At 41.4% G+C, this 25,901-nt stretch overlaps 2 protein-coding genes across 2 annotated transcripts in view; one reads left to right on the plus strand and one right to left on the minus strand.

The window, feature by feature from the left end:
- Window positions 1-19,712, minus strand: part of LOC130357058 (stomatin-like) — a 140,658-nt gene extending 120,946 nt beyond the window's left edge. The window contains exon 1 of the mRNA XM_056559384.1: window positions 19,583-19,712. Coding sequence (XP_056415359.1) covers window positions 19,583-19,629 — 47 coding nt within the window. The 5' untranslated portion in view covers window positions 19,630-19,712. The remainder of the gene's footprint in view (window positions 1-19,582) is intronic.
- LOC130357055 (multidrug resistance-associated protein 1-like) overlaps window positions 1-25,901 on the plus strand; it is a 78,442-nt gene that overhangs the window by 20,181 nt on the left and 32,360 nt on the right. Inside the window, exons 6-17 of the mRNA XM_056559380.1 lie at window positions 3,152-3,406; window positions 4,095-4,160; window positions 6,658-6,795; window positions 7,952-8,098; window positions 14,057-14,141; window positions 14,400-14,466; window positions 17,560-17,686; window positions 19,568-19,744; window positions 21,320-21,487; window positions 22,830-23,010; window positions 23,753-23,828; window positions 24,620-24,680. Coding sequence (XP_056415355.1) covers window positions 3,152-3,406; window positions 4,095-4,160; window positions 6,658-6,795; window positions 7,952-8,098; window positions 14,057-14,141; window positions 14,400-14,466; window positions 17,560-17,686; window positions 19,568-19,744; window positions 21,320-21,487; window positions 22,830-23,010; window positions 23,753-23,828; window positions 24,620-24,680 — 1,548 coding nt within the window. The remainder of the gene's footprint in view (window positions 1-3,151; window positions 3,407-4,094; window positions 4,161-6,657; window positions 6,796-7,951; window positions 8,099-14,056; window positions 14,142-14,399; window positions 14,467-17,559; window positions 17,687-19,567; window positions 19,745-21,319; window positions 21,488-22,829; window positions 23,011-23,752; window positions 23,829-24,619; window positions 24,681-25,901) is intronic.

A 25,901-nucleotide genomic window follows, 5' to 3' on the forward strand; every position in this document is an offset into this window, starting at 1 on the left:
TGATGCAAAAAACAAGCCCTTATATGGGTCTGTAGGTGCAAAATTAAACGAGTTATGCTTATTAGAAGGGGGGGGAGGAAAAAATGAAGGTGCAAAAGCGAAAAAATGTTTGAGTCATTAAGTCCTTAAGGGGTTAAACATGTGGTACGGCCGCATACGTAAATGTCCAAACTATAAACATATCAAGTAAATTAAACAGCACAATCAATAGCCTATGCGTAAAAAAAATAAAATAAAAATAATAATAATATATATATATATATATATATATATATATATATATATATATATATATATAAAAATAAATACTTTAAAGGGGCGGAATTTTTATTTATTTTTTTAAATCAACTGGTGACCTAAAATTTTACAGATTAGTAAATGACTTCTATTAAAAAAATCTTAATCCTTCCAGTTCTTATTAGCTGCTGAATACTACAGAGGAAATTATTTTCTTTTTGGAACACAGAGCTCTCTGCTGACATCATGACCACAGTGCTCTCTGCTGACATCTCTGTCCATTTTAGGAACTGTCCAGAGCAGCATATGTTTGTTATGGGGATTTTCTCCTACTCTGTACAGTTCCTAAAATGGACAGAGATGTCAGCAGAGAGCACTGTGGTCATTATGTCAGCAGAGAGCTCTGTGTTGCAAAGAGAAAATAATTTCCTCTGTAGTATTCAGCAGCTAATAAGTACTGGAAGGATTAAGATTTTTTTTGATAGAAGTAATTTACAAATCTGTTTAACTTTCTGGCACCAGTTGATTAAAAAAAAAATTCCACCAGAGTACCCCTTTAAGTCCAGTATTGCATGTTTTGGGTCACATTGTATATCCTAAAAAAAAAATTATGAAAAGCGCTCAAAAAAGTCCCATTAAAAAAAAAAAAAATAAATACATTTTTTAAATTGTACCGGTAAAGATTACAGACCATGGTGCAAAAAATGAGCCTCCTATGGCCCGTATACAAAAAATATAAGTTATAGGGGTCAGAAGATGAAATTTTTCAACATGCTAATTTTTGTGCATAAAGTTATAATTTTTTAACAGAATTAAAACAAAATCAAACCTATATAAGTAGGGTATCATTTTAATCATATGGACCTACAGAATAAAGAGAAGGTGTCATTTTTTTTACAGATGCTGCATAGAATCGGAAACCCCCAAAAGTTACAAAATGTCATTTTTTTTTTTTTTTTTTTCGCCATACAATTGTTTGGGTTAAATTACTGATGTCATTACAAAGTACAATTGGTGGCACAAAAAACAAGCCCTTATATGGATCTGTAGACGGAAAAGTAAAAGCTTTTAGGATTTTTAGAAGGTTGGGAGGAAAGAACAGAAGTGCAAAAATGACAAAACCCTTGGCAGTAGGACCACTTCGCCGTTCACCGTCTCTATAGATGGCAATGCAGTCCAGTGGAATTCCGTCGACAGAATGGACATCCACCCAAAAAACAAGCATGTTCGTTCTTTGGGTGCACGTTCATTCTGCTGATTCAATTATGCTGGGGAAAAGCATTAAAGGGGTACTCCGGTGGAAAACTTTTTATTTTTTTTAATCAACTGGTGCCAGAAAGTTAAACAGATTTGTAAATGACTTCTATTCAAAAATCTTAATCCTTCCAGTACTTATTAGCTGCTGAATACTACAGAGGAAATTATTTTCTTTTTGGCACACAGTGCTGACATCTGTCCTTTTTAGGAACTGTCCAGAGCAGCATATGTTTTCTATGGGGACTGTCATCCACCCAGCTTCCCTTCCCTCCCCTCAAGAAGAAATGTCTATTATTCTACTCTTTCCTGCCGTACCTTCTGCTCCTTATTCAGGAGGCATGGACGGCAGGCTGCAGCCATGAGTGAAGATCCCGATTCTGCCTCCTGCTCGGAGCTGTGCGGCCGGGGCAGGGACACGTCCGTGATGTCAGGGTGTGCCTGCGCACAGACTTCTGCTGCTTTTACAGCGGTAGTGTCCCTGCCCCGGCTCATAATACTTTTGGCCGGGGGACTGACCGGGAGCTAGGCCCTCTACACAGTGATCTGAGGAGGGGGCCTTACGGTGCTGGGGGGGTGATTCTCGAGAGCAGCCATGTGTTTTACTGGGCAAAAAATAAATAAAGTTTGTTGCACCTAGGGTGCTCTTAATCTAAATGGGCCCCACTGCTACGCCAGTGATTGTCATAGGTGCCATATTGAGTTAAAGAAACGGGATAAATGTCTGTTGTAGGCCAAGAGCCTTTTATATGTGAATATAGTTTATCTTAGAAATAACTTCTACCTGAGGTATAAGAGTTGATTTCCAATAGTGAGTTAGAATATGAATTAAGGGAAGGGTTTGGGTATATAAAGGAGAGGGGAGGTGATTCTATATTTCTCTATAGTATTTCTGTGTCAGTACTATAAAGTCTGTCCTTATCTAGGGCACTTCAATAGTCACATATCGACTGGCAAATGGCTTTGGGTGCTCACTTAATATTTGGATGTTTGTTCCTATGCCTTTCTTTAGAATAATTACATGTACCTCCCCGGTCCTCCCCCTGTTCCTCTGGTTTTCCAAAAAACACATACACTTTTTTTTATTTTTAAAATTTTAATAAAACATGTTTTTAGAAAATCCACTTAAATTCATAAAAATTGCAATTCACAATAAAAAAAATATATATAAATATATATAGCAAAAAAATATTTTTTTTACACAATATTTTAGTGTAAGGACATATATACCATTTATACTGTATTAAAATGAGTTAGTACTGAATAGACCAGCTCACCGCCTTTTAGCCACTGTGGATCAGAGGATCTAGTGATGGTTAGGAAGCACAGTACAAAGATCCAAGCTGCATAATTGGTGTGAACAGATCCATAATGAAAAACGTGCAGGTTCCAGATCCCCAAAAATGTTAAAAGTCCAACATTTTTTTCACATAGTTAAGAATAATGAAAACCAAAATTAGATGATTTAAAACCATAGCAGAAACGCTACAACATTTCTGTGATGCTTTTAAATCACCTAATTTTGGTTTTCATTATTTTTAACAAAATGAGTTACCGTAAGTGGTACTGACCTCGGGTCCTGTTTAACATTACAATGCAGAACTGTACTATTCTTTACTCTTTAATTAAAACTAAAAAAATAAACATGTTTTCTTCCTAGTCCTTAAATATGGCCAATTCTACACGAAGAAGGTTTACGACGGGCGAGCTGGTAAACTTAATGTCCTCGGATGCACAGCAGCTCATGGACCTGACGGTGAACCTCAACCTGCTGTGGTCGGCTCCATTCCAGATCTTCATGGCTATCATCTTCCTGTGGCAGGAGCTTGGGCCGTCGGTTCTGGCCGGAATGGCTGTGCTTGTCTTAATTATACCTTTAAATGCATATATTGCTGCCAAAGTTAAGCAGTTAAAGGTATTGTATGAGCACAGTTTTCTAATATATTTCTAAAAACGCAGTGTGAACCCACCGTCAAGATAATATCCATAACAAGAATACCATATGAGTTCATCTAAGGCTGAGTTCACATTATGATTTGTACCTCCAAGGCATGGATGCATGGGCAGAATCTCAACATTGACTGCTGATGTATCTGTGTTTGGATCTGCATTGGCCCCATTCAATTCAACCACCTACATTCCGGTAATTTTCCGTGCATACCAGAGTTGTGGCTCAGAGCTGAAAAGCATGGTTTGATACGCTTTTTGGTGTGAGCCAAATCTCATATATGCTCGGAAATAGACCCGAAATAGTCATTATGGGGGAGATTTATCAAAACCTGTCCAAAGCAAAAGCTACTTAGTTGCCCATAGCAACCAATGAGATTGCTTCTTTCATTTTTCAGAGGCCTTGGTAAAAATGAAAGAAGCGATCTGATTGGTTGCTATGGACAACTGGGCAACTTTTCCTCTGGACAGGTTTTGATAAACCTCCCCCAATGTGTTTGAATTAAATTGGGCCGTGGCCATCTAAGCATTTTAAGATTCTGCCAATGTATCCGCCCCTCAGAGGCAGAAATCATAAAGAAGACCCATTCCGTTATCCTGTCTGTGTGTAAAACCAAGTCATCAAGTAGTTGCTTTATTTTGTTTTCTTTCCATAGAAAAGTCACTTAAAGAGTAAAGATCAACGCATCAAACTATTGAATGAAATCTTACATGGAATAAAGGTATGGGGAAAAGTAATGGGACTTCGGTGTTTTTGTAGGTATAGGTGGTCTGCCCCATACAAATGTATACATGTGTACGACTTCATCCTCCCACCACTTTAGGACACCAATTTTCGAATCCTATATTAGGGAATTCTGAGTTGACAGAAGGAATCCCTTATACATGACCCACATCTATAAGCTAGGGAGAAGATCTCCTACAAAGAGCGTCTCTTGCTCTGTAGGAACTTACATATCTATGCATTAGGACGTGGATAGACTGTGTTATACCTAATTTCTGCTGTGGTGGCATAGATCATGTAAATGTTTTGTAGACAATGCTTTTGTAAACAAAACATACATGATTATAAAACAGACCTGTTTTGGATGCATTCCAAGTGACCACTCTAGGTTGATGTCCTGAGCAAAATTAGATAATATGTGCACAGAGAAAAATCACATCGACAAAGAAGTGAGTCAAAATGGTTCTCTTATTTATTGTATAATGTACACACAAGATACACTGCTCAAAAAAAATTAAGGGAACACTAAGATGAATGAACTAATCTTATGAATTACTTTCGTCTTTACATAGTTGGATGTGCTGACAACAAAATCACACAAAAATTATCAATAAAAATCAAATTTATCAACCCATGTAGGTCTGTATATGGAGTCACACTCAAAATCAAAGTGGAAAACCACACTACTGGCTGATTCAACTTTGATGTAATGTCCTTAAAACAAGTCAAAATGAGGCTCAGTAGTGTGGGTGGCCTCCATGTGCCCGTATGACCTCCCTCCAACACCTGGGTATGCTCCTGATGAGGTGGTGGATGGTCTCCTGAGGAATGTCCTCCCAGACCTGGACTAAAGCATCTGCCAACTCCTGGACAGTCTGTGGTGCAACGTGGTGTCGGTGGATGGAGTGAGACATGATGTCCCAGATGTGCTCAATCGGATTCAGGTCTGGGGAACGGGTGGGCCAGTCCATAGCATCAATGCCTTCCTCTTGCAGGAACTGCTGACACACTCCAGCCACATGAGGTCTAGCATCGTCTTGCATAATGGCAGTCAGGCTACCTCTGGCAAGCACATGGAGGGCTGTGTGGCCTCCCCCAAAGAAATGCCACACCATTACTGACCCACCGCCAATCCGGTCATGCTGAAGGATGTTGCAGGCAGCAGAACGTTCTCCACGGCGTCTACAGACTGTCACGTCTGTCACATGTGCTCAGTGTGAACTTGCTTTCATCTGTGAAGAGCACAGGGTGCCAGTGGCAAATTTGCCAAATCTTGGTGTTCTTTGGCAAATGCCAAACGTCCTGCACGGTGTTGGGCTGTAAGCACAACCCCCACCTGTGGACGTCGGGCCCTCATATCACCCTCATGGTGTCTGTTTCTGACCGTTTGAGTGGACACATGCACATTTGTGGCCTGCTGGAGGTCATTTTGTGGGGCTCTGGCAGTGCTCCTCCTGCTCCTCCTTGCACAAAGGCGGAGGTAGCGGTCCTGCTGCTGGGTTTTTGCCCTCCTACGGCCTCCTCATAGTCTCCTGATGTACTGGCCTGTCTCCTGGTAGCGTCTCCATGCTCTGTACACTATGCTGACAGACACAGCAAACCTTCTTGCCACAGCTCGCATTGATGTGCCATCCTGGATGAGCTGCACTACCTGAGCCTCTTGTGTGGGTTGTAGACTCCGTCTCATGCTACCACTAAAGTGAAAGCACCGCCAGCATTCAAAAGTGACCAAAACATCAGCCAGGAAGCATAGGAACTGAGGAGTGGTCTGTGGTCACTACCTGCAGAACCACTCCTTTATTGGTGTGTCTTGCTAATTGCCTATCATTTCCACCTGTTGTCTGTTCCATTTGCACAACAGTATGTGAAATTGATTGTCAATCAGTGTTGCTTCCTGAGTGGACAGTGTGATTTCACAGAAGTGTCATTGACTTGGAGTTATATTGTGTTGTTTAAGTGTTCCCTTTATTTTTTGGAGCAGTGTATATCCTTCAGTGGGGCATAGCACATTGTGTAAGCCTACTAATTGGTTAGCAGACTACCTTACGTAATCATTGCATAATATTTTCTCTGTGCCAAAAGGGGATGGTCACACAGGGCACAGAACAGGATTCAAGCACCATCTTAGAAGAATGATCTTTATGTTGTATCTATTATCCATAACAGACCAAGCATGGTAACCTGTAGACCAGTGGGCTTCAAACTGTGGACCTCTACATGTTGCAAAATTACTACTCTTAGCATTCGGGTATGCTGGGAGTCGTAGTTTTGCAACATCTAGAGGCTCACCATTTGGAGCCAATGCAGTAGATTATGTTTTGATCGATGAAAGTCTAAAATCACGCCACGGGTAGGTCACAGTATATGTCCGAATACCATTGTGGAGGTATCTGAATGTATAGTTGGGAGGGACCCTCTCAAACGAAATGTACATAATATTATGGACCACGTAGAGTATAAGATTCTTGACCCATTCTGTTGCCGAATTGTTGCAGATATTAAAGCTTTACGCGTGGGAACCTTCTTATCAAAGGAAAGTGGTTGATATTCGGGAACGTGAAATGGAAGTACTAAAATCTTCAGGTTACCTGACCACCTTCTCAATGCTGACATTGACCTGTATTCCATTTCTGGTAAGTGCCACGCACTGACTTCTACTTCACTGTAGTGATAATATTTTATTTTCCGTCCAATATTTGTCCGCAGAGGACTTGTTTAATTCTTGCTGCACCGAATATGTAATGTGAAATGCTTTCAAGTTGTATTTGGTCAACACATTTACAGTACATAAAAAATGTGTAAAACATGATTGGTTTCTTCTTTCTAACCACATCTGCCCGCGGCAGAAACATCTGCTTTGGAAATTTCGCTGTGTGTACAGTGCAGCTGAATCCCATTGAAATCAATGGGATTCTGCTGCAGCGATATTTCCGAGCAGAATCTTCCAGTAGAATTCTGCTCAGAAATTCCGCCGTGTAAACCTAGCCCCAGGGCTGTTTTTTCTGCTGCAAGTTTAAATTGGGGATGAGCTCTCCGGATTGAAGTTAATTGGGTCTGCGGCAGAGAGCCTGCCCGCATTCAAACTCTCAGTAGGAAATGTGCTGCAAGTTCACTATCAAATCTGCCTACGGGAACAAGCCCTAAGGATGTATTCACATGTACAATATCCTGCACAGGTTTGATGTGCAGGATTTGAAGCTGCAGGTTTGAAGCCGCGTTCAATCAGTTATTTTACATTGAAATCTGCAGCATAAAACCCTGCACATCAAATATATCTTCACAGAATTTTGTCCCTATAATCTACATCACTATAGTAAGTGAACATAAATGTTGGGCGAGTCCAATGTTTTTACATAAGATTTTTGTAGTCCAGTTGGAGTCAACTGCAGTGTTATTAAAGGGGTACTTCGCTGCTCAGCGTTTGGAACAAACTGTTCCAAACGCTGGATCCGGCGCTGGGAGCTCGTGATTTCATAGCCCCACCCCCTCATGACGACATGCCCTGCCCCTCAATGCAAGTCTATGGGAGGGGGCGTGACGGCTATCACGCCCCCCTCCCATAGACTTACATTGAGGGGGCAGGGCAATCACAAGCTTCCAGCTCCAGCGTTCGGAACAGTTTGTTCCAAACGCTGAGCAGCGGAGTACCCCTTTAAAAAGTCCCGTGCTTGTAATTTTCTTAAAAGCTGTATACAAGTATCATTTTTATACTGTCATTTCCAAAATGCAAAATGTCTTTCTTTTTGTTTTGTTTTTTATAAATATTTTTTTTTTTTTTTTTTTTTTTAGGTTTCTATTGCAACATTTGGAGTATATTTCTTAATGGATGAAGCCAATGTCCTCACTGCATCGAAGGTTTTCACTACAATATCCTTATTTAATATCCTGCGTCTGCCATTGTTTGATTTGCCCACCGTCATCTCATCAGTAGTTCAGGTAATTTACAGTATGCCTTATACAAATCATCTTTCTGTCTTAAAGTTCTTTGCTGGCTGTATGTAAAATAAAGTGATACTGATACTTTAACCCCTACTCCCTTCATGCCTTAATGCCCAAGCAATTTTTTATTTATTTTTCCTTTTTATCCCCTTTTCAATTATCAAATTATAATTTATTTTTTTTTTTTGCAGAACAAGTTGTACTTTTTAATGCCACCATTTCGAAGGTCATATATTTTATTGGTTCCTTTGTATTCTTTTTTTTTTTTTTGCTGGGTAAATTGTAAAAAAATAGATTTTTGTCATTCCTTTTTGTGTTTTAAAGTAACGCTATTCAATGTGCAGTAAAAGTAACATTACATCTTCTACGTGGGATAGCATTTAAAAAATATTTATTAATGTCGCCACAGTATAAGGCCCATAAGTTTTTTTTTTTTGTTTTTTTTTTTGCCTGACGGTGCTATGTTGCATATTATTTTTTTATTTTTTTGAAGACTCGTATTGAAAGACATTTTTATTTTAACATTTTATTTTTACGTTTTACTAGTCCCACTAGCACACTTTGACAGTGATCACCGGCTCGCTGCCAAACTACACTACACTACACTAGTTCTCTAGTGCAGTGTATTCAGCCTGTCAAGATAATGCTGACAGGGAATGTACCTGGCTGTGTTGTGCCATATGGCTGGGTACACAAGCATCCGTGCCAGTACTGGGGGCTTTCAGAAGTACCCCCGACGGCCATGGAAACCGATGAGGGGGAAAATGGTGCGAAGACTCTTCACTTTCAGCGGTCATGATTTGACTGCGTCATGTAAAGAGTTAAACTACCAGGAGCGGAGGTTCTCTGCTTCGCTAATTACTACTGTCCATCCCCCACTTCTCCACTATCGTGGCTCCCATTGCGGCACTGACAAAGAAAGATGCGAATCCGAGATCCTGGCCTCCCCAAGCGGAAGAAGCTTTTACTCGCATTAAGGCCGCCTATGCCTCTGCTCCCGTCTTGACTAGGCCCGATCCTCTGAAACCATTCTTCCTTGAGGTAGACGCTTCTTCGGTAGGAGCCTGGGCGGTTCTTCTTCAAAAAAACGCTAAAGGAAAAAATGTCACTTGTGTTTTTTTTTCTAAAACGTTTTCTCCTCCTGAAAGGAACTATGCTATTGGTGACCGTGAATTGTTGGCCATTAAGTTGGCTCTAGAGAAGTGGAGACATCTCCTGGGTGGATCCCTTCACCCTATCACCATCTACACTGACCACAAAAATCTGTCCTACCTACAGTCCGCCCAGCGCTTAAATCCTCGCCAGGCCAGGTGGTTGTTGTTCTTTGCCCGCTTCAATTTCCAGATCCATTTTCGTCCTGCAGACAAGAATGTCAGGGCAGATGCCCTATCACGTTCCACCGATGCCACAGAAGCTGAAGCCTTTCCTCAACACATCATCCCTCCTGAGTGTCTGATCTCTGCTGCTCCTGCTTCTCTGGTGCCTGTTCCTCCAGGAAAAACTTTTGTCCCTCCACGTCTTCGCCTCCGGACTCTCAAATGGGGTCATTCCTCCCACTTGGCGGGTCAAGCTGGAATAAAAAAATCCATTCAGTTGATTGTCAGACACTATTGGTGGCCTGCCTTTGAAAAAGATGTGACTGAGTTTGTACGGTCCTGTACACGTGACAAAACTCCTCGCCAGAGGCCTGGGGGTCTTCTCCTTCCCCTGCCGGTGCCCGAACAGCCTTGGTCACATATAGCGATGGACTATGTCACTGACCTTCCTGTATCCCATGGCAACACTGTCATTTGGGTGGTCGTTGATCGATTCTCCATGATGGCTTATTTTGTCCTGCTTCCTGGCCTCCGTCTGCGCCACAGTTGGCGAAGCAATTCTTTTTGCACATTTTTCGTCTCCGCGGACTGCCTACGCATATCGTCTCTGATAGAGGCGTTCAATTCATCTAAAAATTTTGGAGAGCACTCTGCACCCAATTGAAGATTAAATTGAATTTTTCCTCCACCTACCACCCGCAGTCCAATGGACAAGTGGAGAGAGTGAACCAGACCCTTGGTGACTACCTGCAACATTTTGTCTCCTCTCGCCAAGACGATTGGGTTGACCTGTTACCCTGGGCTGAATTCTCGTACAATTTCAAAGACTCTGAGTCATCCGCCAAGTCTCCATTCTTTGTGGTGTACGGCCGTCACCCGCTTCCCCCCCTCCCCATTCCCACTTCATCTGGAGGTCCTGCCGTAGAGGAATTGACCCAGGACTTTTCCTGGATTTGGAAAGAGACTCAAAAGTCGCTCTCACTGGCCTCTTCTCGAATGAAGAGACATGCGGATAAGAAGAGAACTCCTCCTGTCTTTGCCCCTGGTGACAAAGTGTGGCTCTCTGCCAAATATATTTGGTTTCGTGTCCCTAGCTACAAGCTGGGTCCACGTTACCTCGGGCCATTTAGAGTCAAAAGTCAAATCAACTCTGTCTCCTACAAACTCCATCTTCCTCATCTTCATATTCCTAACTCCTTTTCATGTTTCCCTTCTCAAACCTCTCATTCTGAACCGCTTTTCCCCCAAGGTCACCGTTCCTGCTCCTGTCTCTGGCTCCTCTGATGTCTTCTCGTTAAAAGAAATCCTCGCCCTACACATAAATACACACTTCCCCTTCCCGTCCTTGCCGGATCTTGTTGCCTTGTGCCCTGAGAAAGCGTTATAGTGTGTTCCCTAGCCTGTGTACCCAGACCTTCTGCTGTTGCCCCTGACTACGAACCTCGCTGCCTGCCCTGACCTTCTGCTACGTCTAAACCCCCCGCTTCTGTCTAGTCCTTGTGTACTGCGCCAGTCTCAGCTGCCTGAGAGGTCGAGTCACTACTGGGAACACGACCTGGTAGTTACCGCCGCAGCAAGTCCATCCCGCTTTGCGGCGGGCTCTGGTGAAAACCAGTAACTGCTTAGAACCGATTCCCCAGTACGACCCGCGTCATCGCCTCTCTGGCACAGAGGATCCACCTCCAGTGTTCTCACCAGCCACTAGTCCGGATCCTGACAAGTCCGTTATTGATAACGGACGTTATTTTGTGACGGAAGATAGTACGGAAGAAAATAGTTCATGAACGGATTAAAACGGATCTTAGAAAAATCCCATAGACTATATTGGGATTTTCTAACGAATGTGTAGGATTTTGTAACTGCCGGTGACAGCTGATTTTAGGGCGGAACTAGTGACGGAACTAGCGACGGATCTTGCTAAACGGAGTAATTTGCTAGTGTGAAACAAGCCTAAGAGTCTCCTCTGTCCTCCACTCATTACCTGTATTAATGGCACCTGTTTGAACTTGTTATTAGTATAAAAGACACCTGTCCACAACCTCACACAGTCACACTACAAACTCCACTATGGCCAAGACCAAAAAGCTGTCGAAGGACACCAGAAACAAAATTGTAGACCTGCACCAGGCTGGGAAGACTGAATCTGCAATAGGCAAGCAGCTTGGTGTGAAGAAATCAACTGTGGTAGCAATTATTAGAAAATGGAAGACATACAAGACCACTGATAATCTCCCTCAATCTGGGGATCCATGCAAGATCTTACCCCATGGGGTCAAAATGATCACAAGAATGGTGAGCAAAAATCCCAGAACCACACAGGGGGACCTAGTGAATGACCTGCAGAAAGCTGGGACCAAAGTAACAAAGGCTACCATCAGTAACACACTATGCCGCCAGGGACTCAAATCATGCAGTGCCAAACGTGTTCCCCTGCTTAAGCCAGTACATGTCCAGGCCTGTCTGAAGATTGCTAGAGAGCATTTGGATGATCCAGAAGAGGATTGGGAGAATGTCATATGGTCAGATGGAACCAAAGTAGTAATTTTTGGTAAAAACTTAACTCTTCATGTTTGGAGGAGACAGAATGGTGAGATGCATCCAAAGAACACCATGTCTACTGTGAAGCATGGGGGTGGAAACAGCATGCTTTGGGGCTGTTTTTTTTTTTTTTTTTGCAAGGGGACCAGGACGACTGAACCATGAAAAGGAAAGAATGAATGGGGCCATGTATCGTGAGATTTTGAGTGAAAACCTCCTTCCATTAGCAAGGGCATTGAAGATGAAACGTGGCTGGGTCTTTCAGCATGACAATGATCCGAAAAACACAGCCCAAGCAAGGTCCTGGAGTGGCCTAGCCAGTCTCCAGATCTCAACCCCATAGAAAACCTTTGGAGGGAGTTGAAAGTCTGTCTTGCCCAGAGACAGCCTCAAAGCATCACTGCTCTAGAGGAGATCTGCATGGAGGAATGGGCCAAAATACCAGCAACAGTGTGTGAAAACCTTGTGAAGACTTAAAAACATTCGACCTCTGTCATTGCCAACAAAGGGTATATAACAAAGTATTGAGATTAACTTTTGTTATTGACCAAATACTTATTTCCACAATATTTTGCAAATAAATTCTTCAAAAATCAGACAATGTGATTTTATGTTTTTTTTTTTTTCTCATTATGTCTCTCATAGTTGAGGTATACCTATGATGAAAATTACGGGCCTCTCTCATCTTTTTAAGTGGGAGAACTTGCACAATTGGTGGCTGACTAAATACTTTTTTACCTCACTGTACAGCCGGGCTCCCACAATCGCCTCACCAGAAAGCCACACTTCCTTATTCTAGCACCGGCCTGAAAAAGGTGTTTTATTGGTCATTAAAGGGGTACTCCACTGGCCAGCGTACGGAAAATTTAGTTCTGAGCACTGTGTGCGCGCTGTGAGGGTCAGCCATGCTCCCTCAATGCAAGTCTATGTGAGGGAGCGTGGCGGGCGCCATGCCCCCTCCCATAGACTTGCATTGAGGGGCATGGCCTGACGTCACGAGTTGCGTGGCTGACCCCCGCAGCGCGCACACAGCGTTCAGAACTAAATGTTCCATACGCTGGCCAGTGGAGTACCCCTTTAAGAGGTTATGAAAACTGGGTATTCAGACCTCCATGCCCAGTCTGTATTTGCTTACATACTGTATGTCTTATAACATGTCTGTGTGGGGCGGGGCCAGCTTTGTATGAACTTTATAGATTTACTATGAGTCTGTATTTGCTTATATACTGTATGTACAGTGTATCTTTAAAAATGTTGATATATCAAAACATTTTGGGCATATTGAAAACTCTTCATGTCAAAAATTTTGTGTTCGCTAAATTTTGGCATGAAAAAGTTTACATCAGATATTCAAAGTGTTTTACATGAGAATTATCCAAGGTTTACACTAGTCACAACAGTTTTGCAAAAGTGGGCGTGGCTATGTAAATTTTGTGTATAACATTATATTTTCAAAGGGGTGAGAGTTCATTTTACATCAAAAATTTCACACCAGCTTTTTGCTAGTGTAGAAATCACAGAAATGGTTGTATTTTTTCTTTTTTCTTTTTTTCTTCAGTTTTTTTGGGAAAATGTGTTATTTAATCAATTATTGAAAAATAAAGAATTTATTAGTGGAAAATATTATTTAAAAAAATATATATATATTTATTTTTCATGGTCACTGGACCGGAACTAACATTTAAGCCCTAGAAATGTTTTGATTTATACAGTTATCGCTTGTCTGGGCACTAGTATTCATGGAATATTACGTGAGATATTTCTGCCAGTATTTTCTGGGATGTAAAATTTTGTGCCAAAACTGCCAATTCGGCAATTATGGCGCAAAAAAACAAAAACAATATGGCTGCAACAAAACAAAAAAATTGGGGTGGGAAAAAAAAAACAAAAGTGGCACAAAAATGAACTCTCACATATTTTCAAAGCTGCTTTAGAGAACTTTGAAAATGTGAGGAGAAAATAAAAAAAAGTGTTATTAATATCGGTGGAACAGAAATGACGGTAGTTTTTGAATATCTCCCCCAATGTATATTAGAAGGTTGTAGATCTTTATATACTCAGTGAATTAAATTAAACCCCAGTTGTCTGGTTTCTTTCCTAGACTAGAGTTTCTCTAAATAGACTTGAACATTTTCTTTGTGGTGAAGAACTTGACCCTGAAAGTATTGAAACCAACTATAAAGGAAGTAAGTGAACATTTTATAGGCCCAGATTTATCAAACTGTGTGAGAGTAGAAATAGAGTGATTTCCCCACAGTAACCAATCACAGCTCAGCTTTCACTTTACCAGAGCTCGTTATCTGAGCTGTGATTGGTCACTGTGGGAAAATCACTTATTTCTCTCACACAGTTTGATAAATTTGGGCCTTTACCCTTACTCACATTTTCTATTTAATCGTATTTCACTTACACACCCTTTTTAATGTATTATATCTTGACTACAGGTCACGCAATTGGATTCCTTGCTGCATCCTTTCAATGGGAAACAAATGGACCCTCCATTTTGAAAGAGTAAGAAAGATGGTCTTGTGGGCTATCAAAGCTAAAGGCTTTCAAGCCAAAAGGCCATCTACGACCTCTGTATATAAGGTTGCCGCAGTTTTGAGCCCTCACAAGTACTGACGGCCCTATATGCAGAGGTCGTAGAGAGGAATGTGATGACACTTTATGTTGGGCTCGTGCAACCTGCATGACCCAAAAAAATGTAGCTGACACAGAACCAAGCGTTCCACTGCCTCGCCAGCTGCCAAATTCAACTCTTTAATTACACATTACAAGAGAGTCCATGGTGAACGAGTCAGGTTTTAATGACAGCTGGAGATTGAGGCACTTCAACAAATGACAGTGACACTTCTAAATAGGTCTAAAAAATGTACTAATTAAAGGGGTATTCCGGCTTTATACATCTTATCCTCTATCCAAAGGTTAGGGGATAAGATGTATGATCGCAAGGGTCCCACTGCTGGGGACCCCCGTGATCTCTGTGCAGCCCCCGGCATTCTGTGCTGGGCGCTGCCTCCAAGACGGGGGCAGACGAGGGCCCTCCCATTGGCGTGGCATGATATCACAAGGGGGCGTGGCCGTGATGCCACGTCCCCGTCACGGAGGAATCACCTGGCACAGAATGCCGGGGGCTGCACCGAGATCACGGGGATCCCCAGCAGCGGGACCCCTGTGATCATACATCTTATCCCCTATCCTTTTGCATAGGGGATAAGATGTATAAAGCCGGAATACCCCTTTAATGTCTAATTAGATATTTATATCAGTCAGAGCATCATTTTTTTTATACAGAACTCAGTGTATAATGTGTGGCGACCCGAATTCTGGCACATAGAGTGTGAATGAAAAAGCAACGTGCATTCTCAACCACTGCTTCATTCAGACAGGGGCATTCATGGCTTCTGTTTTCATGCTTGATGGGGGTACCAGTGGTTGGATCACCACTAAACAGAGACTTATCACCTATCTTTTGGATAGGTTATATTATTATTAAGTTATATTCTTCGAACCACCTCCTTTAATTTGGCATTAGGGTGCCTAATATGTGTCTGATCTGGATTATCAGATGGCCAGACAAGTAGTTATCACATGTAAAGGTAGTAAACATTAAACATGAAAGATTTAAAGATTTAAGGGGTTCTCAAGGAAAATAAAACTTATTTCCTATCCACAGGATATGTGGATAAGTTACTGATTGTGGGGGGTCCATAAAAAGTACCTGTCACCAAATAAACTTTTCTAAACTAACTTAGGCTATGTTCCCTAACTACTCCTAACTCTCCTCCCACCCTTAAAAAATTCAAATCTTTAAAAAGTTCTGTATCTTACCTTTATTCTTGCTCACTTAGTGCAATCTCCCAGCAGGAGAAAGTGGCGTTTCCCAGCAGGCGTGACATCATTGAAGCCTGCTGGGGGACTACTTCCGCCCTTACATTGTTGCAGTGCTGTGATGAATAGAAGACCTCAGGCTCTATGCAGCTTTCAGTGATTCTCTATGCATGTTTCAGTGAGGCTCTATACAGCTGTCAATCAACCTCAGTGCAGAGAAGCACTGCCTGAGTTTGGTCTCCTGCCAGGCCGGGAGGAGACCAAACTCACTGTATTAATTGTGGCAGGGAATGGAACAGAGCCACCTAGTGGCCATTTTCTCTATTACATTTTAAACATATTTATGTTGATATTTTTAAAAGCAAGTGAATAGGAAGGTGTCTGCTAATTACACAAGGAACACTATATTAAACGTTTTATTTGTTGACAGAAACTCTTTAACTTGAGCCCCCTGCAATCTTCTGTACAGGGGCTGGCTACTTATCCATCCTCTGTACACTCCTGCCCCCACCCTTAGAAACGGCCTTTGGTGGCAGCCCACTCAGTCAATCATAATCTAAGCCAGAGCATGAGAGTAGCCGTCTTCTATACAGGAAACCGATCAGAAACGTATCACCTATCCTTTGGATACGGGACACAGCTAAGCAAAGGCTATGCCAATGCATAACGGACACACAGGTCTGTGTTTTTGACCTTTGTTTGGTGAATAGAGTTCTATTGGTCTATTGATAGGATATTGTATGCGCAGGGATCTTTCCCAGGACATATACACCAAACGTAATAAGACATTGTGAATGTATTTTCAGTATTCCCACGATGCTTGTGTATATTGTGATTTACTTGTATTGAGGTTTAGGGTTCATATGTTTACTAATAGAACTGATTCAGGCCTTATGTATCATTTGTGCTTTATGCTGTACACTGATTTATATGCTTATTTGTTGTGCATGACAGATTATGTTTTTATACATCATTTTGTGTAGCATTAAGTTGTTTCACTTTTCTATTGCAGCAAAAGATTACTACATACTAGGGTGGGCCATTTATATGGATACACCTTAATAAAATGGGAATGGTTTTTTATTGTTTGTGGCACATTAGTATATGTGTGGGGGGGAAACTTTTCAAGATGGGTGCAGCACCTGAAACTACGGATACTGGAAGCCTGTGCTAGCATTTCTCCTGCGGTGTATATAGTAGTATATAGCAGTGTATACGGATACTGGAAGCCTGTGCTAGCATTTCTCCTGCGGTGTATATAGTAGTATATAGCAGTGTATACGGATACTGGAAGCCTGTGCTAGCATTTCTCCTGCGGTGTTGCTATCAGTGTGTGAAGAGTGGGAGAAGAGGGTTGCATTGACAATCCAACACAATGGGCAGCACATTGAACACATTTTATAAGTGGTCAGAAACTTGTAAATAACTCATGAAAGAATAAAGTTACATTAAAACCAAGCACATCATTGTTTTTCTTGTGAAACTCCCAATAAGTTTGATGTGTCACATGACCCTCTTCCTATTGAAAAAAACTAAAGTTGGATTCAAAATGGCCGACTTCAAAATGGCCGCCATGGTCACCACCCATCTTGAAAAGTTTCCCCCCTCACATATACTAATGTGCCACAAACAGGAAGTTAATATCACCAACCATTCCCATTTTATTAAGGTGTATCCATATAAATGGCCCACCCTGTACTTTTATTTTTTTTTTTATGTATTAACTCTGAACCCCAGAAAGCACAATAACTTAATCTGACTTTTTCTTTTCAGCATTAATATTAAGGTTCCTGAAGGCTCATTGGTTGCTGTTGTTGGCCAAGTTGGATCTGGAAAGTCGTCTTTACTATCTGCAATTCTTGGGGAGATAAATAAACTGGAAGGAACAGTTCAGAGAAATGTAAGATTTCTTCTATGTCAGATTCCTGTGCATTGTGAATGAGACAAGTCCCTGTGTAACCTGCATACAGAACACTGCTTCATACATTTTATACATTTCATAGAAAAGAAATGTTATATGACTAATGTTGTAGTGTGAAGATCCTTCCAGACACCCTATAATCCAGACTTCTTGTCTGGCATGACTTCCAGCATAGAAAGAGGAGAGAGGGATAGAAGAGATTCCCCAGTTTAAGGAAACCTCAGGCTGCCTGTTCTCACCTAGTTCTTTACTTTTGATTCAGTAATCCAGAATATCTGATTTATTCAGTTTATCACACTCCATTGATACAGTATAAAGTCCTCGAAAAATAATGCAACTTTTATTTTTATTTCTTAACCCAAGATAACCACTAAGTTCCAGGATGCAATCTCCATTGCCTCATTGATATTTTGATATTTTTTTTTTTATCAGGTGTTTCCAGAAAGTTAAAGAGATTTGTAAATTACTTCTATTTAAAAATCTTAATCCTTCCAGTACTTATCAGCTGCTGTAGACTACAGAGGAAGGTCTTTTGTTTTTGAATTTCCTTTCTGTCTGACCACAGTGCTCTCTGCTGACACCTCTGTCCATGTCAGGAACTGTCCAGAGTAGGAGCAAATCCCCATAGCAAACCTAACCTGCTCTGGACAGTTCCTGACATGGGCCGATGTGTCAGCAGAGAGCACTGTGGTCTGACAGAAAGGAAATTCAAAAAGAAAATAACTTCTTCTGGAGCATACAGAAGCTGATAAGTACTGGAAGGATCACAATTTTTAAATAGAAATAATTTACAAATTTGTTTAACTTTCTGGCATCAGTTGATTTAAAAAAAAGTTTTCCAGGGGAGTACCCCTTAAGACCTTCTCCTAGTGTCGGTTATCTCATGTGGATGTTCCCCCTATAAATAAATGTGAGGACTCTGTGCAGGATTCTGCTGCCTTCCTTAGCTCTCATGTATCAGTACAACTTCATTCCAGGACTGTTTTTTTTCCTTCTACAGCCCTTGAAAGATCTCCTCTGCCTTTTGCTGATATTGATGCTAAGGAGTCTGTGACTCTTTAAAACCAACCCCACCACACAGTCATCGGTTCTTTCCTTTCTCTGTATTCATACACAATCTATATTATTTATCCTTTCCATCTTTTTGTGCCTTCATCTCTGTCTTTACTCTGATACTATACAGTCTGTGTGATCTGCCCTCCCTGAAGACTTGGATGCTTTTTACTCTCCACATACTCTGGTTTGCTGTGTATGTTCCCAGGACCAGAAAGTGAAACATTCCCTTAAAATCTCTTTTTTACAAACAAACAGATTTGTTTCCTAAATTCTTTTAGATTTGGGGTCCCTTTTTGGCCTAATAATTATTGTATAGTGTTACTCAGTAGATTTGATAAAGTGTGTTTTCAGTAACTGTTACTTACGTCTTAAAGCATCTACTAATGTTTAAAAGGGTTATCCAGGCAAAAACTTTTTTTTTTATATATATATCAACTGGCTCCGGAAAGTTAAACAGATTTGTAAATTACTTCTATTAAAAAATCTTAATCCTTCCAATAGTTATTAGCTTCTGAAGTTTTCTGTCTAACTGCTCAATGATGATGTCACGTCCCGGGAGCTGTGCATGATGGGAAAATATCCCCATAGGAGCTGAACAGCTCCCGGGGCGTGAGTCATCAGAGAGCAGTTAGACAGAAAAGAGCAACTCAACTTCAGAAGCTAATTACTATTGGAAGGATTAAGATTTTTTAATAGAAGTAATTTACAAATCTGTTTAACTTTCCGGAGCCAGTTGATGTATGAAAAAAAGTTTTGGCCTGGAATACCCCTTTAAATCCAAATTCTATTTTACCTTACAACTAGGGCTCAGTGGCTTACTTGTCGCAGCAGGCGTGGATACAGAATGCGTTATTCCAGGAGAACATTCTCTTTGGTCAGCCAATGAATAAGTCCTTATATGAGAGAGTTCTGGAAGCGTGTGCTCTGCTGCCGGACCTGGAACTCTTACCACACGGAGACCAAACCGAGATTGGCGAAAGGGTGAGAGAGGCATCATGTTCTTATTTTGTCTCATTATAGACTGTATAAAATAATAAAAAGGCATTTTATTAACCTTCTGTAAAAGAAACATGAAAGAAACATAAACTGGTGCCTACCTGCAATAGACATTACTGTATAGATTGAACAGTAAAAAGACAATATGCAGTCATTGCTCCATCTAGTGGTGGCTGTAGGTAGGCAGAATGTTATATTTTACATGAATGTCCTTATAAGAAATTTGGAGCTTTGTATCAGAAAACACTAACTTTATTTATTTATTCATAAGACCAGAATTTTAGACTTCTAATAACATGATAATAAATGGTGGAAGGAGTAGTATACTTATACATACAGTGATCCCTCAACTTACAATGGTCTCAACATACAATAGTTTCAACATACAATGGTCTTTTCTGGACCATTGTAACCTGAAACCAGACTCAACATACAATGATGCTACAGACAGTCCAGATCTGGGAAACATGTCACAACTGGAGGAACCGACCAATCAGAATGGGCATTGTACTGGTAAATCACCTGTATTACTGAGGTGCAAGCACTGACTGGCTGTCTGGTAGCGCCCCCTACAGTACAGGGAGGAACTACAAGTTCTGTACTACTCCTTACCTGTGCCAGGGTTAGCTGCTCCTTTGGACACCAAGTAAGGGCGGCTCCATTTGGGACACTGTGTGTACTGTATAGGACTCTGAAGAAGCTCCTGTCCTCTACATAAACCATTGTTTCCCAACCAGGGTGCCTCCAGCTGTTGCAAAACTATAACTCCCAACATGCCCGGATATATTTATATATACAGTGATCCCTCAACTTACAATGGCCTCAACATACAATGGTCTTTTCTGGACCATTGTAAGTTGAAACCAGACTCAACATACACAATGTACAGACAGTCCAGATCTGTGAAATGTGTCAATGGCCAGAAGAACCGACCAATCAGAATGGGGATTCACTGGTAAAACCCCTGTATTACTGAAGTGTATGCACTGACTGGTGTCTGGTAGCGCCCCCTACAGTACAGGGAGGTATTACATGTTCTGTACTCTTTACCTGTACAAGGGTTAGCTGCTCCTTTGGACACCAGGTGAGGGCGGCTCCATGTTACTTTTTTTTTTTTTTTTAAAGATCTTGCGTGTACCCTGAAGAAGCTCCTGACCTCTACATAGACCAGTGTTTCCCAAGCAGGGTGCCACCAGCTGTTGCAAAACTACAACTCCCAGCATGCCCGGACAGCCGTTGGCTGTCCGGGCATGCTGGGAGTTGTAGTTTTGCAACAGCTGGAGGCACCCTGGTTGGGAAACACTGACATAGACAGTGATTTACAGCTCCCAGTAGCTCTTTCTTTTATATGTAAGGATTTGCTTTATCTGTATTAGTTATCTACTTATTTTTCTTTAATCATCACCTTTTCCAATTTTTGATGACATTTTGGGGTTTCAGAACCAATTACCAGGTTTCCATAGAGTTCTGGTCTCAACATACAATGGTCGTCCTGGAACCAATTAATATTGTAACTTGAGGGACCTCCTTTCTATCTACATAACCTCTTTTTGTGTACAGGGTGTAAACCTGAGTGGAGGTCAGAAGCAGCGGGTCAGCCTCGCTCGAGCTGTATATAATGATGCAGACATTTACCTGCTGGATGACCCTTTATCAGCCGTCGATGTACATGTGGGAAAGCATTTGTTTGATAAAGTCATTGGACATAGTGGCCTTTTGAAAAATAAGGTATGGATTTACCCCTGTAAGACAACTAAGGGAACTCTTACACTGCATTATTGCTGTTCATTTAACGTATACATTTTATAGGGAAAAAAACACATACGTTATTGTATGCTAAAAAGGGATGCTGCTGTATGCTATACATCATAATCCATCTCCTATGGACTTATATTATAAAAACAACAGATGTGTTGTTGTTTTTTTTGGCATACATAATAGTGTGATCACGTTTTTTCGTACAACAAAATAAAACTGACTGTAAAGGAAACAGAGAAAAAAACATGGTGTGAACATAGTGTAAGGGACTTTGAAGAATATGTAGTTAAAGGGCCTCTCCCCCTGTGGACAGATCAACTGATGCCAGAAAGTTAAACAGATTTGTAAAAATCTTAATCCTTCCAGTACTTATCAGCTGATGTATGCTCCACAGGAAGTTGTGTAGTTCTTTCCTGTCTGACCACAGTGCTCTCTGCTGACACCTCTGTCCGTGTAAGGAATGTCCAGAGTAGAAGCAAATCCCCATAGCAAACCTCTCCTGCTCTGGACAGTTCTTGACATGGACAGAGGTGTCAGCAGAGAGCACTGTGGTCAGACTGAAAAGAACTATACAACTTCCTCTGGAGCATACAGCAGCTGATAACTTCTGGAAGGATTAAGATTTTTGAGGGGTGTCTAGACTGGATGCAATGGCAGCCGTGATCAGGGCTAAAATGTTCCCTTTAATTGCAAAAAGAGATTTTGAAATAGTGAATTGTTAAAGGGGGTACTCCGGTGAAAACCTTTTTTCTTTTAAATCAACTGGTGCCAGAAAGTTAAACATATTTGTAAATTACTTCTATTAAAAAATCTTAATCCTTCCAGTGCTTATTAGCTGCTGAATGCTACAGAGGAAATTCCTTTCTTTTTGGAACACTGATGACATCACGAGCACAGTGCTCTCTGCTGACAGTGCTCTCTGTCCATTTTAGCAACCGTGCATAGCAGATGTATGCAAAGGGCAGCATGGTGGCTCAGTGGTTAGCACTGCTGCCTTGCAGTGCTGGGGACTTGGGTTCAAATCCCACTAAGGACAACAATAAATAAATAAAGACTTATTATTATTATAATATTGTCAGCAGAAAGCACTGTGCTCGTGATGTCATCAGAGAGCATTCCAAAAAGAAAAGAATTTCCTCTGTAGTATTCAGCAGCTAATAAGTACAGGAAGGATTAAGATTTTTTAATAGAAGTAATTTACAAATCTGTTTAACTTTCTGGAGCCAGTTGATTTAGAAGAAAAAAGGTTTGCATCGGAGTACCCCTTTAATATTATAGTATGGGTGTAATGATTGTGCCTTGTTGTCTGCAGACAAGAGTCCTGGTGACGCACAGCCTCACCGTCCTTCCTCATGTTGATCTCATTGTGGTTATGGAAGATGGGAGAATCAGCCAGATGGGGACTTATGGGGAACTGGTCTCCAAGCGACAAGACTTTGCTGATATGGTCATAGCATCTGGGAGAAAGAAAGAAAGCTGCGATGAGGTGACCTGTAAGTCTTTGAGAACTCGCATAACATTTTGCAATAAATCTTCTATTAAAGTCGACTCTTTGTCCTGTAATCTTATTATTTTATATCTGTCTTAAAGGGGTACTCCACTGCTCAGCGTTTGGAACAAACTGTTCCGAGCTTGTGACGTCATAGCCCCGCCCCCTCATGCCATCATGCCCTCCCCTCAATGCAAGTCTATGGGAGGGGGCGTGACAGCCGTCACGCCCTCTCCTATAGACTTGCATTGAGGGGGCGGGGTGTACGTCACGAGGGGGTGGGGCTATGACATCACAAGCTCCTAGCTCCAGCGTTCGGAATGGTTTATTCCAAATGCTGAGCAGCTGAGTACCCTTTTAAACCTTTGAAGACTTTCCTAGAGATTTGCTTTTATTCTTCCTGCAGAACTCCTCATTCTGTTGTTCCATTAGTCTATTTATTCCCAGGAATGTGATCTGTCCGGTGCCCTTCAGTGTCCGGCAGTCATCACACATTTACGAACTGATGATAATATCACGTCAGTATACCAGGATCTCGACAGCTGGTTTCACACATATTGTAATATGATCAATATTTTTAGTCAAAACCAAGAGTGGAACCAACACAATGTAGTTTTAAAGGTGTTTTCTAAGACTATAATGTTGATGGCCTATGCATAGGATAAGGTGATCAATATCAGGTCAGTGGAGATCAGACTCTCATATTGTTATGCATATTAATATTAATGCACAGATTATTTTTTTAGCAAGCATGCTGAAGGATGCAGGGAATGTAAGAAGTCTGAGTAGCCATCCTAAAGAAGGCAAGCCTCAGAAGGAAAGGTATAGTGGTCTTTTAAATTACAATGCATTATATTTGTGTATTCCAGCCTTTCCTATCAAACTCTTCTTTTTTTCCTTGTTTAAAGAAATTCAATGTGTCCCAGGAACCCAGCCATGTCCCCATCCTCCCCTATTTTGTATCACAGCTGACAGCTGAGTCTTCCTCTATTGCCATTTTTGTTAAAGGAGGAAAATAATGTAAACCCCTGCCCCTAGCTAAGATCCCCTCCACCCTCCTTTTTTTTTATTGTGCTTAAAAGAAGGGGATACGTTTTAGATCGTGGGGGGTCCTAGCGCTGCGGGCCCCCACGATCTCCTGTATGGAGCCCCGGCTCTCCCTCACAGCGGCACGTCACAACCCCCGCCCGAAGCTGGGGCCGCCACACCCCCTCTATATAGCTCTATGGGAGAGCTGAAGATTGCCAAACGGCTCTCCCATAGAGCTATATGAAGGGGGAGTGATGGCCTCCGCTTCGGGCGGGGGTCGTGATGTGCAGCTGTGAAGGAGAGTCGGGGCTGCATACAGGAGATTACGGTGGGCCCCAGCGCTCAGACCCCCCGTAATCTAAAACTTATCCCCTATCCTTCGGATAGGGGATACGTTTTCTTCCATGATACTTCTGCTTTAATGCTCCTTAGATAGATTTCAGATGTTAAGTTGTACCCATGCACCCACTTTCATCATTTTAAATCTAAAAATCTGGTCATATGAAACTAGAGATAAATGATCTTGAATTCTCCAGCGACCATTGTTTTACACCTGCGTTTCTGGTTTATAATATCTTTTTCAGGAAGCTGTTTGCTACGTTAAGCACTCCTAGGATTAATAAAGAGACAGTCGCCACAGGAAATGTAAGTGTAGTAAATGTCTTATTATATTTGTATAATTGATGGATGCTAAACAAAATTAGGAAACTTGTATTTCAACTTTTTATATTGGTTGTCTGATTTAATAAAAAAAAAAAATAGTGCTCTGGAACTACTTTACTTCTAACGAGTTCTATCCCTGCCTCATCCAGCCATTGTTTTAGTCTTCCCCTCCAAATTAATTTACATTACTGCAGCATTGATTGGCTTGTATACCCACATTGTCAGAACAGCAGTAAGCATATGCAGCTCTATATTCCATCACATCCCTGTCCCTGTCCACTTGGACAATTTGCTCTAGGTAGTTGCCCCCCAACTGGATGACGGTCCCTTTTCCATGTGAATGCAAAGGGAGAGGGATAGGGAAGACAGTAGGCTCAAAGTCAGTAAAACAGGGTCAGTACCAGGTTGTCATGTCTAGGCCCAAATCGGCACACAGAGGGATCGTCACAATCCGGTCCCAAGATCTAGTCCAGGAGAGAATGTCAAGGTCCTAATTACAAAGGAAGAATGGGCAATCCATGTCATAAGCACAGCAACACTAAATCCAGAAAGAACGCGCATCAGGCACAAAAAGTCTGTGAAAAAAGGGGAAAAGATATTCTTCAGATATATAAATGAAAAAAGGAAATCAAAACAAGGAATAACTAAATTAAAAACAAAGGAAGGAAGATATGTAGAAGAGAATAAGGGGCTACCCGACTGCCTTAATGAATACTTCTGTTCAGTTTTTACAGAAGAAAAAGAAGGAAAAGGACCTCCATCAGAGAGAAAAACTAAGGAATTGTTTGATGCATGTGTCTTTACAGAGGAAGAGGTTCTACGTTTGCTTTCTAAAGTGAAGACAAATAAATCACAGGGGCCTGATGGGATACACCCAAAATTATTAAAAGAGCTTAGTGGTGAGCTAGCAAAACCGTTAGCAGATTTATTTAACCAATCAATGGTAACAGGAGCTGTCCCGGAAGATTGGAAATTAGCAAATGTTGTGCCCATTCACAAGAAAGGTAGTAAGGAGGAATCAAGCAACTATAGGCCAGTAAGTCTGACATCAGTAGTGGGGAAATTAATGAAAACCCTACTAAAGTATAGGATTGTGGAACATCTAAAATCCCATGGATTGCAAGATGAAAAACATGGGTTTACTTCAGGGAGATCATGTCAAACAAATCTTATTGATTTTTTTGACTGGGTGACTAAAATAAT

This window comes from Hyla sarda, chromosome 2 (genome assembly GCF_029499605.1).
Source record: "Hyla sarda isolate aHylSar1 chromosome 2, aHylSar1.hap1, whole genome shotgun sequence".
Lineage (NCBI taxonomy): Eukaryota > Metazoa > Chordata > Amphibia > Anura > Hylidae > Hyla > Hyla sarda.